The sequence below is a fragment of the Dermacentor variabilis genome, unplaced genomic scaffold, assembly GCF_050947875.1.
Source record: "Dermacentor variabilis isolate Ectoservices unplaced genomic scaffold, ASM5094787v1 scaffold_12, whole genome shotgun sequence".
Lineage (NCBI taxonomy): Eukaryota > Metazoa > Arthropoda > Arachnida > Ixodida > Ixodidae > Dermacentor > Dermacentor variabilis.
Window position 1 is genome coordinate 42,303,465 of NW_027460280.1, and position 12,402 is coordinate 42,315,866.

The window sequence follows — 12,402 nt, forward strand, 5'->3', positions numbered from 1 at the left end:
CTCTCTCACATATGGAGAACCGTGCGAGGCCTACGTGTACTTCCAGAACAACGCGTGCCATTCAAAGCTCGGGCGCTTTTCCAATGCCGAGAGGACATCGAGGTACCATCAGTAAGCATTCTCAGTGTAGAAACACCATACTGCCAGGTTTCGCAAGAACGTCCTGTCAATACCTGCGATAAAACCTACGTCATCGCTGGAGCCTTTGCGTCTGGTTGCTTCTGAAATTAAACGCAAAAAAAATTATTTCCAAGAGTTGTTATAGGTTGGCAATCAACTATTAAAAAAAAGTAGAGATTTCTTGGTCAATATAGAAATAATAATGCAATGTAGAGCCAAACGATTGGAAGTCTCACTGTAGAAAGACGTAGCCGGAGCGGTAGCGGTAAGGAGCCGGGGCATTGCCACTGTGCTAAGTCTGTTGAAAAACATGAGCACCCATATTTTGAAGGAAAGTAAAAAGAAGTGTAAAAGAAAGTGGCCCCGTGGAATACGGACATCACCACGTGAATGATGTAATCGAAGCGATAGTAATAACGCGTAAGTTTTAATGTTTCTAAGAGGCAATCAACTACAATATCAATATAACTTCAATATTAAATACGCAATAATATCAGCAGCAGTAAATATAGCGTCCTGGCGTATTGCTGCCGCTCTTCTGTTAGCACGACGGGAGGCATGCGCCTGCGGCGGCTTAGGGCGCGCAAAGCTGGTCGTTGGGGTACAAGACAGAGATAATGGGCACGCCTTGTAGTGTCTAATGGTAAAGCACACTAATGAGATTGCAGTGTGAGCTGTGAGATTTTCATGAATAAACAGTAAAGCCCTAACCTTGGCTGCAAATATTCCTTGACCTGAGCGCATGCCTGTATTTTTTTTACTACGTTTTTTTTTCCCCAGGTTGTCGTTTTGCTGCTCGTTGGCATCTGGTTACCTGCTTATTGCCTGACTTTATGTAGCAGCAGCTGTACCGATTGCCATGGTTCGGAAAATACATCGTGCGTTTTCCTTTTCTTTTCGTTTTATTTTTCTTCACACATTTCCTAAACACGTTTTCTTTTTTTTTTTTTCGTGACAGTTTTTTCTTTGGAGCTTGAGCCTGCAAACAATCGCAAGGCTTCAATACGTCATAACATCCAAAGTTCCAAAATAGATCGATGGCTCGCTTTAAACAATTTGACACGGTTTCGGCAACCTTCATTTGACTTTATCGACGAGCGAGAAATTGGCATATAGAAGCGTGACATCAATATTTAACCGTATAACTTTAGCATTATCGCATTACGTTAGTGGGACGCACGATAAACGAACACAGCAAAAAGGACTGTCCAAACCGATACTACTCTCTACCAAGTACCATGGCTTTGGTAAGGTGCAACTGAGGTTCAATTTCCTGTTTGGACAGCACAGTGTTCTGTAACACTCATTACTGAAGACAGTCATTAAAAAGAGCAAACGACAAAGCAGATAGAACTGCAAAGGCTCCCATAACGATAACAGACCTCCTTTTCTTTCTTTTTTTCTTTCGAAAGTGGCATAAATTAACAAGTAGCAACGGTGCAGCAGCTTAGCCGAAACATTTGAAAATGCTCGAAGCCATATGCGGGACGTACGCACTATACTTACTCGGGTTCAAGAGTGAAAGGGTTTATAAACTGAAGCTCGCATTGTTTTTGTTTTTTGTTTTTTTGCGGAGATGCTTCGGACACCACTCAACGGAGAGGACAATTGCATCCACCAGCCGCAAAATAAAAGGGGTGGGGGGGGGGGGGAATAGGCGAACAAAGGGGCGCCGCGAATAATCATTCCGCACAGGCTTCCAGCATCGGAGGTTAGCTGCGCGCATGCTGTAAGCGTGGAGTTGCTTTCATTTACCACCGGTAAGAGCTGCGCACCGCTCGTGTCCCCCCTCCCGTGCCTTCTTTCTGCATTTCTTTTTCCTTTTTCTTCGGGACTGCGTGACTAACCGGCGCGAGTATGACGCCGTGTATCAAGTGTCGGTCCTTTCAGGTCCGCACCAACACGAGGAAACAGAAAAGGCGCAGGTGTCGGTCGGATCTGTTTGTGCGCGCTTCGGCTTCGCAACGGGAAAGCGCGGGTAGTCGAGATAGGCGGAGTAGCGATAGACATCTCCATTAGCTTGTATCGGTCCGCCGAAGCAGGTGCGGCTCGCTGCCGCGGATTTTCAGCGCCGACGAGCACGCGGTTCCGAGCGGGCCGTGACGGCCGGGATCGAGTCTTCTGGCGGCGCCAAGCGCGCCCCCCCCCCGCCCCCTTACTCCACGTCCCCACTCTCCCAATGCTTTGCGAGGCACGAGCATAGGTCGCATTATCTCTTTCTACCCTCGCGGCAGAGGCTCCCTGCTTTCCCTTCCTGGGTGCGCCACAAGTGGAGTCAGGGATGCCAAGCCTGGGGATCTTTCCTTGGATTTAGACATTTGAAATACTATTTGGGGAAACGGAGAAATGAGTCGGCATCTAGGGAAATGTCACACTTTTTACGGCGGGATTTCTAGACTTTGGCTGCTATTCGCCGAAGTTGTAGCTTTTCTGAGATGCTGCCCTGGCCTGCGCAGTCCGGCCTTCTAAAATAATATTACGGCACTCGGATGCAATCCGCGTTCTTCATTTTGGCCATACCCTGAACTCTGTCCACCATATACTTGAAAACGCAATCTGTCCAGTTAATTATAAAACTAAGAATTCTTATAGGCGACATAAGCATTAACATAATATGCATTGCTGGTGATTAGCGTCGATGCACTTTGGAATGTAATGTTTGCTTGCTGCGACGCCTCGTAGGGCTCCTCCTGGGACTGACGCACTCGTTCACCACGTTGCATTTGATACCGCGTGCCTTGCCTCAATATTCCAGGTGTTACTTATTTCACTGACCATCATTCTGTCTTTTCGCTGCACTAAAAAAACTATATAGTAGATGTAGTCCCAAACGCGTAACAGAAGAAGTGTTTGACGGCCACCTTTTGTCGCATTGTTGCTCATTCTGGGAGAAGTGACGTGCTTAACCGTAGCGGGGCCATACGACATTCACAATCGCGCAAAAGAAAATTATCTACAGCGTAAAAGGGGATTGGAGCACGCTTTCGTTTTATGTGAAAGAGCCTTTCATTCTTACAAGAGTCATGGATGGGATGATGACCTCTTGAGATGCATATCCGCGTGATGAAAACAGCTCGCACGAAGAGTAAATCGAGGCACATTTAGCTGCCTTAAGTCTATCATGCGCTGTCCTCTACACTGAAGTACGGAAAGGAAAGCCGTTATTGTAATGAAAGCATCATTGGCAGAAATAAAAATCGTAAAAGCTTGTAGTTATTAACTAATTTGTAAGCTGACACATGCCATAGACACTCATTACTCAGACAAAATTAACATATTGCCAAATCGTGCTGACCTATAGCTATGACTCAACTCCTTGCCGTTGTCAGATGAGAAAGAGTGTGCTTGCCTTCTCTCCGAAGGCTTAGGATGCCGACTCGCGCGCCTATTTGTTATCATAATCTGGCATCCGCCCTCATTCTAAACACAGTCAGAGGAGAGAGAGAACAGAGATAAGGAGAAACAGGAATAGTCCACCAGGGAAAATGCGGTCGGCTGACCCACACAAAGGAACATGATACAAATACAGGGGTAAGCAAACGTGATGGTAGAGGGCGAAGGCATGTATAACACGGGCTAATGCATAATTGCAGGGCCGAGCAATATACAATTTCTCACGAAGTCACGTTGTCTATAGAAAAAAATTTAAAAAGAAAGAAGGCAAGAAAGAAACGCAGCGGCGCTCTTAGAGCCTGCAGCGTGAGCCGGTCGCGACTTAACTCCTAAAGCTCCTACTTCTGCCGAACGCAAAACTTGGGACACGTAGTGCATCGTCATCAGCCTGGTTACGCCTACTGCAGGGCAAAGGCCTCTCCCATACTTCTCCAACGACCCCGGCCATGTACTAATTGTGGCCATGTCGTCCCTGCAAAATTCCTAATCTGATCTGCCCACCTAACTTACTGCCGCCCCCTGCTACGCTTCCCTTCCCTTGGAATCCAGTCCGTAACCCTTAATGACTATCGGTTATCTTCCCTCCTCATTACATGTCCTGCCCATGCCCCATTTCTTTTTCTTGATTTCAACTAAGATGTCATTAACTCGTGTTTGTTCCATCACCCAACCTGCTCTTTTTTTATCCCTTAACGTTACACCCATCATTCTTCTTTCCATAGCTCGTTGCGTCATCCTCAATTTAAGTAGAACCCTTTTCGTAAGCCTCCAGGTTTCTGCCCCGTAGGTTAGTACTGGTAAGACACAGCTATTATACACTTATCTCTTGAGGGACAATGGCAGCCTGCTGTTCATGATCTGACAATGCCTGCCCAACGCACCCCAGCCCATTCTTATTCTTCCGATTATTTCTGTCTCATGATCTGGATCCGCCGTCACTACCTGCCCTAAGTAGATGTATCCTTTTACCACTTCCAGTGCCTCGCTACCTATTGTAAATTGCTGTGCTCTTCCGAGATTGTTAAACATTACTTTAGTTTTCTGCAGATTAATTTTTAGACCCACTCTTCTGCTTTGCCTCTCCAGGTCAGTGAGCATTCATTGCAATTGGTCCCCTGAGTTACTAAGCAAGGCAATATCATCAGCGAATCGCAAGTTACTAAGGTATTCTCCATTAACGTTTATCCCCAATTCTTCCCAATCCAGGTCTCTGAATACCTCCTGTAAACACGCTGTGAATAGCATTGGAGAGATCGTATCTCCCTGCCTGACGCCTTTCTTTATTGAGATTTTGTTGCTTTCTTCCCCCATCCTTGTCCCATGTGTAGGGTAGCAAACCGGTTAAGCTAAACTGGCTAACCTCCCTGCCTTTCCTTCTCCACTTTTTCCTTCCTTCCTTCCTTCCTTCCTTCCTTCCTTCCTTGCTTGTTGCTTTCTTTATGGAGGACTACGGTGGCAGTGGAGCCGGTATAGATATTTTTCAGTATTTTTAGATAGGGCTCGTCTACACCCTGATTCCGTAATGCCTCCATGACTGCTGAGGTTTCGGCTGAATGAAACGCTTTCTCGTAATTAATGAAAGCTACATATAAGGGTTGGTTATATTCCGCATATTTCTCTATCACCTGATTGATAGTGTGAATATGGTCTATTGTTGAGTAGCCTTTACGGAATCCTGCCTGGCCCTTTGCTTGACAGAAGTCTAAGGTGTTCCTGATTCTATATGCGATTACCTTAGTAAATAGTTTGTAGGCAACTGACAGTAAGCTGATCGTAGTGCATAGCTGATTGCAATGAAAGAAACGTGCCTCGTTTGCGTCTAGTCTTTCGTCCGGTTCAGGAGCGTCCGTATCTTTCATCACACCGTCTCTCGTCTGACAGCCGTGCGCTTGTCCAAGTAGACTCTTCCCTGTCATGGAGGGAGAAAGAAACAGCAAGGTGAATTAGGTAGCACAACTGAAGCCAAGAAAAGTCGGGCCAACACGTGATCGCGTCGCGTAAAGTTTTCTGTGTGCCATGCACCGCCGTGATGGGCGTGCCCAGCGCACGCTCTTAAGACCGCCAAAGACAACGGGCATGCGACGGCAACGTGCAGCTGGCCGCATACGCACGTTGCAGCGAAGACGATAAATGCGTTCCCTGTAATAAATTATTGAAGATGCACGAGCACATCGGGAAGGCGCAGAGGCGTTGATAAAGCATCCCAACAAGTGTGCGTCGATTGAAACCTATATACCGGGAATCAAGTACACTGGCCCGAGCAAGTCTGCCGAGCAGGGTCACGTATTCGACCGACATTTTTGAGGGACAAAAATACGAAATGGGGATGACTTCACGGAGAGTTGGCTTGCGAATGCTGGCTGCCGTGACGTAATGCTCCCTCCTGGCTTATTTCCTTCGTCCGTGATACATGCTGCATGGCGCGGCGCGTGTGCTGAGCGCTTCTGTTGTTTCTCTCTGGCTGACTATCAGCTGTGTAAGTCCAGCGCTCGTCTCGTGTGCTTCTTCGAACTGTGCATGTACGTGTTACGCTTGTCGTTTTCGTCATGCACCCGACAGGTTCACCAAGAAGCACTAACGCCAGACACTTGCACAGCGCGAGGGAGACAGCGATTACCTGCACACACTAAACCACCACACTCGTCAACAAGAGCGCATTCGTCCGAAGGGCTACACAGACTCGCATTTATTAAAAGCGTGTGTAAACTCATTAGAATAGCAACAAACATCGTGCATCAGATATACTTGTTTTCCTCTGGAAATTCTTTAAATAGTTCCTCGGAATCCACTTGACACAAACGCTGGACGAATATAATATATTGATGCCCGTCGACTTGATCTTACGTCTAATTATCCTATATACCGATACGGCGCTAGTAGAATTCGGAGAATACGCGAAACGATGTACAGATACAGGCATCTTTATTTCACTTTCCTTCTTTTTTATGTCACCGCATTTCTTGGGCTGACGAAAGCTTTTGGTATACCACAAACTAACTAGTTTTCTTTATTGTTCTACGCGAACCGTACGGCATCTGAGGTAAATGTACTATTGCTCAGAATACCAGCTTTCGCCTATCTATTAATTTAAATCTCTGTATGTGGGGTAATGCTTACACTAATGCGGATACGTACAATTATCTTTAAGGCAGCTATGCTACAGGTTATTCAAGTTCGAAAGTTTAATTTGAATCGAAAGTTTACGGCATCCATCAATACCTCATTCTGGGGTCATTGCCTTTTATGTTACGTATTAATGCCTTGTTTAATTCTCTTCACAATTCCAAATACATCCCAGACGCAGATAACATCACAATATTATTATCGAATCATTATTTGCACATTAGCGGCGAAACTCTGTAAGGATCTTGCTAGTCAACAAGAGCGCATTCGTCCGAAGGGCTACACAGACTCGCATTTATTAAAAGCGTGTGTAAACTCATTAGAATAGCAACAAACATCGTGCATCAGATATACTTGTTTTCCTCTGGAAATTCTTTAAATAGTTCCTCGGAATCCACTTGACACAAACGCTGGACGAATATAATATATTGATGCCCGTCGACTTGATCTTACGTCTAATTATCCTATATACCGATACGGCGCTAGTAGAATTCGGAGAATACGCGAAACGATGTACAGATACAGGCATCTTTATTTCACTTTCCTTCTTTTTTATGTCACCGCATTTCTTGGGCTGACGAAAGCTTTTGGTATACCACAAACTAACTAGTTTTCTTTATTGTTCTACGCGAACCGTACGGCATCTGAGGTAAATGTACTATTGCTCAGAATACCAGCTTTCGCCTATCTATTAATTTAAATCTCTGTATGTGGGGTAATGCTTACACTAATGCGGATACGTACAATTATCTTTAAGGCAGCTATGCTACAGGTTATTCAAGTTCGAAAGTTTAATTTGAATCGAAAGTTTACGGCATCCATCAATACCTCATTCTGGGGTCATTGCCTTTTATGTTACGTATTAATGCCTTGTTTAATTCTCTTCACAATTCCAAATACATCCCAGACGCAGATAACATCACAATATTATTATCGAATCATTATTTGCACATTAGCGGCGAAACTCTGTAAGGATCTTGCTAAAGATGCCACACGGTGTCGTTAGAGCTGGTAAAATATTACTGCCGGAAAAATGCCTTCATGACTTTCGGTGGACGCCAAATATTGGATCTCTATACAAGACGTTGCCTCGATGTGAAATGCATCCTCTCGATGCATCCGCGTTTCTTGGCGTTCTTCTGAAGTCTCGTTTGAGATTTGACAAACGCATTAAATGTCCAAAATCACCTTAGGAGTCATTGCACCATTTTCTCGTTTCCGAGTTCCGAGTTAAGTATACCAGTCGTTGACTACCAGTCATACAACTTTCGTTCAACATATTGGTGCCTACTTGTTTGGAATTCAGCATTTACAAGATCCAAGTACTTCGCCTAATTATTTTCAGTCAAGTAAATATCCGTCTGGGCGTTGGCGGTAACATGCGAGTCCTATGACAGAACGTCCGTTTGACCTGTTTATATTAACCAGGACATCCTTTCGTACCCCTCGTAAGACCTGCTTTAATGCGCGTGAAGAAGGAATGAACTTCACTTCTATACTTCTGGGCAATATTGCACTTAAATCGCAGTTTTTGCACCTACCGTCTCTTCCAATACCCGCAACTAATCCAAATTTCGCAGAAGGTTCTCCCGACAGTTTTGCCTCGGGGCCTCCTGTTGCTTCACTTCCAGCTTGCACATTTACGCGCTTTTATGCAAAAAAAAAAAAAAAAAAAATCGTCTGACCATCCGGCCGCGAACTCCGCATCAGGTCACCGCCTCGAGCCACGGAGGTGAACAACGTGACAACCGAGAGACTTTAGCGCAGTCAAAACTCGCGAAGACGCAGCAGAGGCGAGTTCGGAGCGCCGGCAATAATAATATTCCAGCCCCACCGCACGGTCCCGATAGAGCACCGGTCACGCGCCCAGTGACAACTTATGACAAAGGCGGGCAGGGCGGCCTCGGCGCCTTCCCGCCGTGGTCCGTGCGTTTCGTGAAGACGGGAGGTCGCGCACCGGTCGTGCTTTCCGCGCCGTCTCCGCGAGAATGAGCGTGAAGGTAGGCCGCCCTTGGCCCCCCCAGAGAGCGGCCTAATCGGCGTCGCTCGTGGGGCGCTAATAGGCGACCCGCACGACGGGAGCTCTCTCTGCTTGTCGCGCTAGCGCCACTGATCGCCGCTGGGTCGTAAACGGTCGCGCTCGAAGAACGCGTGCGGTGACCGCGAGTGGCCGGCAGACGTTGGTCGTCAGCCAGCCGACGAGGAACGCTGCTGTAGACGGCAGCTTGCGCGCGCGCCGGGTGAGCGGGGCCTGTTTGGCTGAGAAAGCTGAATGAATTTGCACCCACGCCGGTCGGCTTCTCATAGTTTCGAAATCGGGGGCCGAATCCACGAAGATTGGTGTTCGTAATTGATGTTGGCCATTGGCCAGGCGCATTCTCCGATAATATGTGCAGCATCATTATTGGCTTGAATATGCTCTCACGAACAATTTCAGCGTAAGATCTTTTTGTGAATACGCTCTCAGGACCTGTATTAAAAAGTTCTTACGTAGGTTCTTAGAAAAGAAAAGCCAAGAGCTTAGAGAAATCGTATCAACTGCATATTAGCGGTTGTCGCGTGTACTTACAACCAGTGTATTTTCATCACAAAATATAAATAATTGCTCTTATTTGGTCAGCTTTTTAACTATTGCTTGAACCTCTAGCATGTCCATTATAAAGTTGTAGAGCAGCTCAAAAAGAAAAACACGTGATGAGGTGCTTGCGCGACTGCTATTGTGTCGCGCTCAAGCGTGCTACGGGTGAACACGCACGGCAGCAGTACGACTGCGAAAATTAACTCTCCCTCTGTCGTCTGGATGAATTCGGACGTAGAAAGTTATCAGGTAATAATTACCAAACGGGCAAATTACTGTAGCAGTCATCGCCCTCCGTCATTATCACGCGATTCACCCTTTTCTTCCTCGAAACAGAATAGAAAGCTATTTTATTCTCTTTCGCACTGTCGAACGCCTCATCGCTCCGTCAGCGCTCGGCCAGTAGCATGCATTTGCGCCGTTATGCGACAAGAGCCGGAGGCCCGGATGCCTACGACCGGCGCAACGCCCTGTACCACTTCCCCGCGACCACAGCCGTGCCTGTTCACCCTTTGCGCGCTTGAGCGCAGCACAATAGCGGTCGCGCAAGCGCCCCATCACTTTTTTTTTTTTTACAGTCTTTCGCGGGATTTATTTTTTCTCGGCACAAATGACCCGGCAAACTTTACCATCACAAAAATGCTCGAATACGAGGTTATTTGAGGCACTCCATAACATTATAATTGATATGTCAGAGATTCAAGGAGTAATTAAAATGTTGACCAAATAGAAACAGTTAAGTAATTAATATTTAGTAATGTAAGAATGCTAGTTATAAGCACCCACGACTGCCGCTAAGATGCAGCTGGTACGATTTCTCTAGAGCGTCCCTTTCCTTTTTTTTTTTCTTTATCTTTAAATCTTGGTCCAAGTTAGCTGGGACACGGCCGGTATAGGCAGTCATATAGTTCGGTATTCCATCGCTGTGAATCTGTATTTCCTCTTCTTTGATCTGCTCGTGGTATTCGTATATGTGAGACATATTTTCACAGCCGCGATTCCAGCCACTCATACAGTTTCACAAAGCTGAGTTGTCAAAGTGACAGCGTAATCGCCTTTGCAGATATTGGAATACCGAACTGATTGACGCTGTGGAGGAACTAAATGGTGTACTCTGTATGACCAACACCGAAGCGTCGATAAGTGTTTACATATTAATTTTCTCCGTCGAGTTCTAAACCAATGGCGATAAACATGCAAGCAGTAGAACAACAGTGTGAGAAAAAAAAGAACTGCCATTCGCGCATGTCTCGACGAATATTTCGGCAAGGCACATTTCATTGAAACACTTGTCTCTCGGCTGAATGGTGCATACTACCGAGGATGCGCGTAGCCCGCGAAAATCTCGAGCGGGCGACACCGCGTAGGCGCCCTGCAGGAAGCGCGCAGGGGCATTCCAGCGTCGTGGCTCCCGCGGCGGCGGCGACGACGTCACGCCGCTTTACGCCACGTTTGGGGACTCACGCAATCCCGATTAGCCCGTGGCGCGTTTCCTCGTCCGGGTAATGGTTCCGGCGACACCGCGGGACACTGGTCCCCGGCGTCGCTGCTGCTGCCGGCGGCCAGCTGCAGAGCGGTGCGCCACCACCCGACGCGACGACGGCCGCTGCGCGAGGGACCAGGGGTGCGGACACCGACGGGAGGAGCCAGGCGGCGGCCGCCGGCGCACGTGCGCCCGGCCCGCGGAGATCGGGTTTCGCTGACGCCCAGGTAGCGGGGGGCCCGCGAGGCTGAAACAAAGCTGAGCTGCCTCCGCGCATCTGCACGGCCGGGAGGACCAGGCGGACGGTCGATCGGCGGACGCTCCTCCGTGGCCACCGACGTGCGCCACGCCGACACCTTCGGTGCGACGACGCTCGTGCGGCACGGAGAGACGATGCGCCGGCGTGCACCCGTTGCCGCAGGACGGCTGGAATAAGGTATGGGATCCGCTGTCTTCTAGCTTAACGCACTCGTGCAGCCTGCTGTTTTGCGTCTGAGTGAGTGGTAGCGAGCTCCCGGCACCGAAGCCTGCCTTCGGCTCGCGCTCTGTCCGCGGGCGGCGTCGGGGCCGGGGGCGGGGGCTCGGGTTGCGGGCGGCGTATAGCGAGCTCGCTCTTTGTGCACCCCCGCGCAGCCGTGGCCGTCCAAAAGGAATCCCCAGCGAGTGCCGAAGCCCCGCCGCGACCGGAGGAAGCCACATCACTGCCTCCTGTGCCCGGCCGGGGCTTCTCGGCGCAATCGTGCGCTCGCGGCCACGAGTGCTGCACGTGCCCTAAGGATTCGGAACCCCGAGGTTCTGGTTCCAGAATCCTTAGAGGATTCTGGAAGCCCTCCCTATGGAGTTCTGGGACGACGACGAGGCGTGGAAGTGCTCACAGTCGGACTTGGCCGACCTTGTCAACGCCGAGCCGGACCCCCTGGCCGGCTTGCTCTGCCATTCACCCAGGTGAGAGACGGTGGCGCGCCTCCGGAGCCGCGCCTCCGCCACGTGCACCGCGACATGGCTGCACATGCGCCAAGGCGCGGTGGTCGTGGCGCGCGCGCTGCAGCATCGCTAGTCGTCGCGAACCGCAGTCGTGCACCGCACGACGACGTCCACCCATGGGCACGAAACTCCCGCGCAGAGTGGCGCCATGCCCAAGGAATACACAGCGAGCTGCTTCGAGCCGCCCTGCGGGCGACCGTTGCAGTCGCGCGTTATTCTTTGGTGTGATCGCGCAATAACCCAACTGTGCTATACACCTAACCACAGTTTAACACTGGTAGCTTTTCGACGTGTGGACAACTGTAATGGCGCTATGACCACTGTCTCTGTCTTCGCATTCCATCGTGTTGGTCGCACGTGCCCCATGTGAATGCACAGCCATTTGCTCAAAAAATACGTGCGAACAGGCATTCGCTGCGCTGAGGACGGTTGCAATATTGCGGCGATATTCTGTGCTTGCATTCTATGTGAAGAAGGCAAAATAATGACGATCACGTTCAAGTGTATCGGCTAATTTTAAGGGGTCAAGTGAATAAATTAAATGCATTACCTACTCTCGTATTGTCTACTAAGACGAAGCAAGTAAAAAAGAAGCAAGTTCTTGTTCTCTGGGGTGGTTTGTTGGCGTTTCAGTATCCGGGATGCAGCGCAATGACAACACATACATGGATACAAGCACTCGCATTCGTCCACCCTCACGAACGTAAAACGTACACATGCC

General features: G+C 48.7%; 1 protein-coding gene across 1 annotated transcript in view; it reads left to right on the forward strand.

The window, feature by feature from the left end:
* The first annotated feature begins 11,532 nt into the window (after positions 1 to 11,532).
* The window catches only part of LOC142565811 (uncharacterized), a 65,086-nt gene continuing 64,216 nt past the window's right edge, over positions 11,533 to 12,402 (forward strand). The window contains exon 1 of the mRNA XM_075676348.1: positions 11,533 to 11,642. Within this exon, the coding sequence (XP_075532463.1) occupies positions 11,533 to 11,642 (110 nt within the window). The remainder of the gene's footprint in view (positions 11,643 to 12,402) is intronic.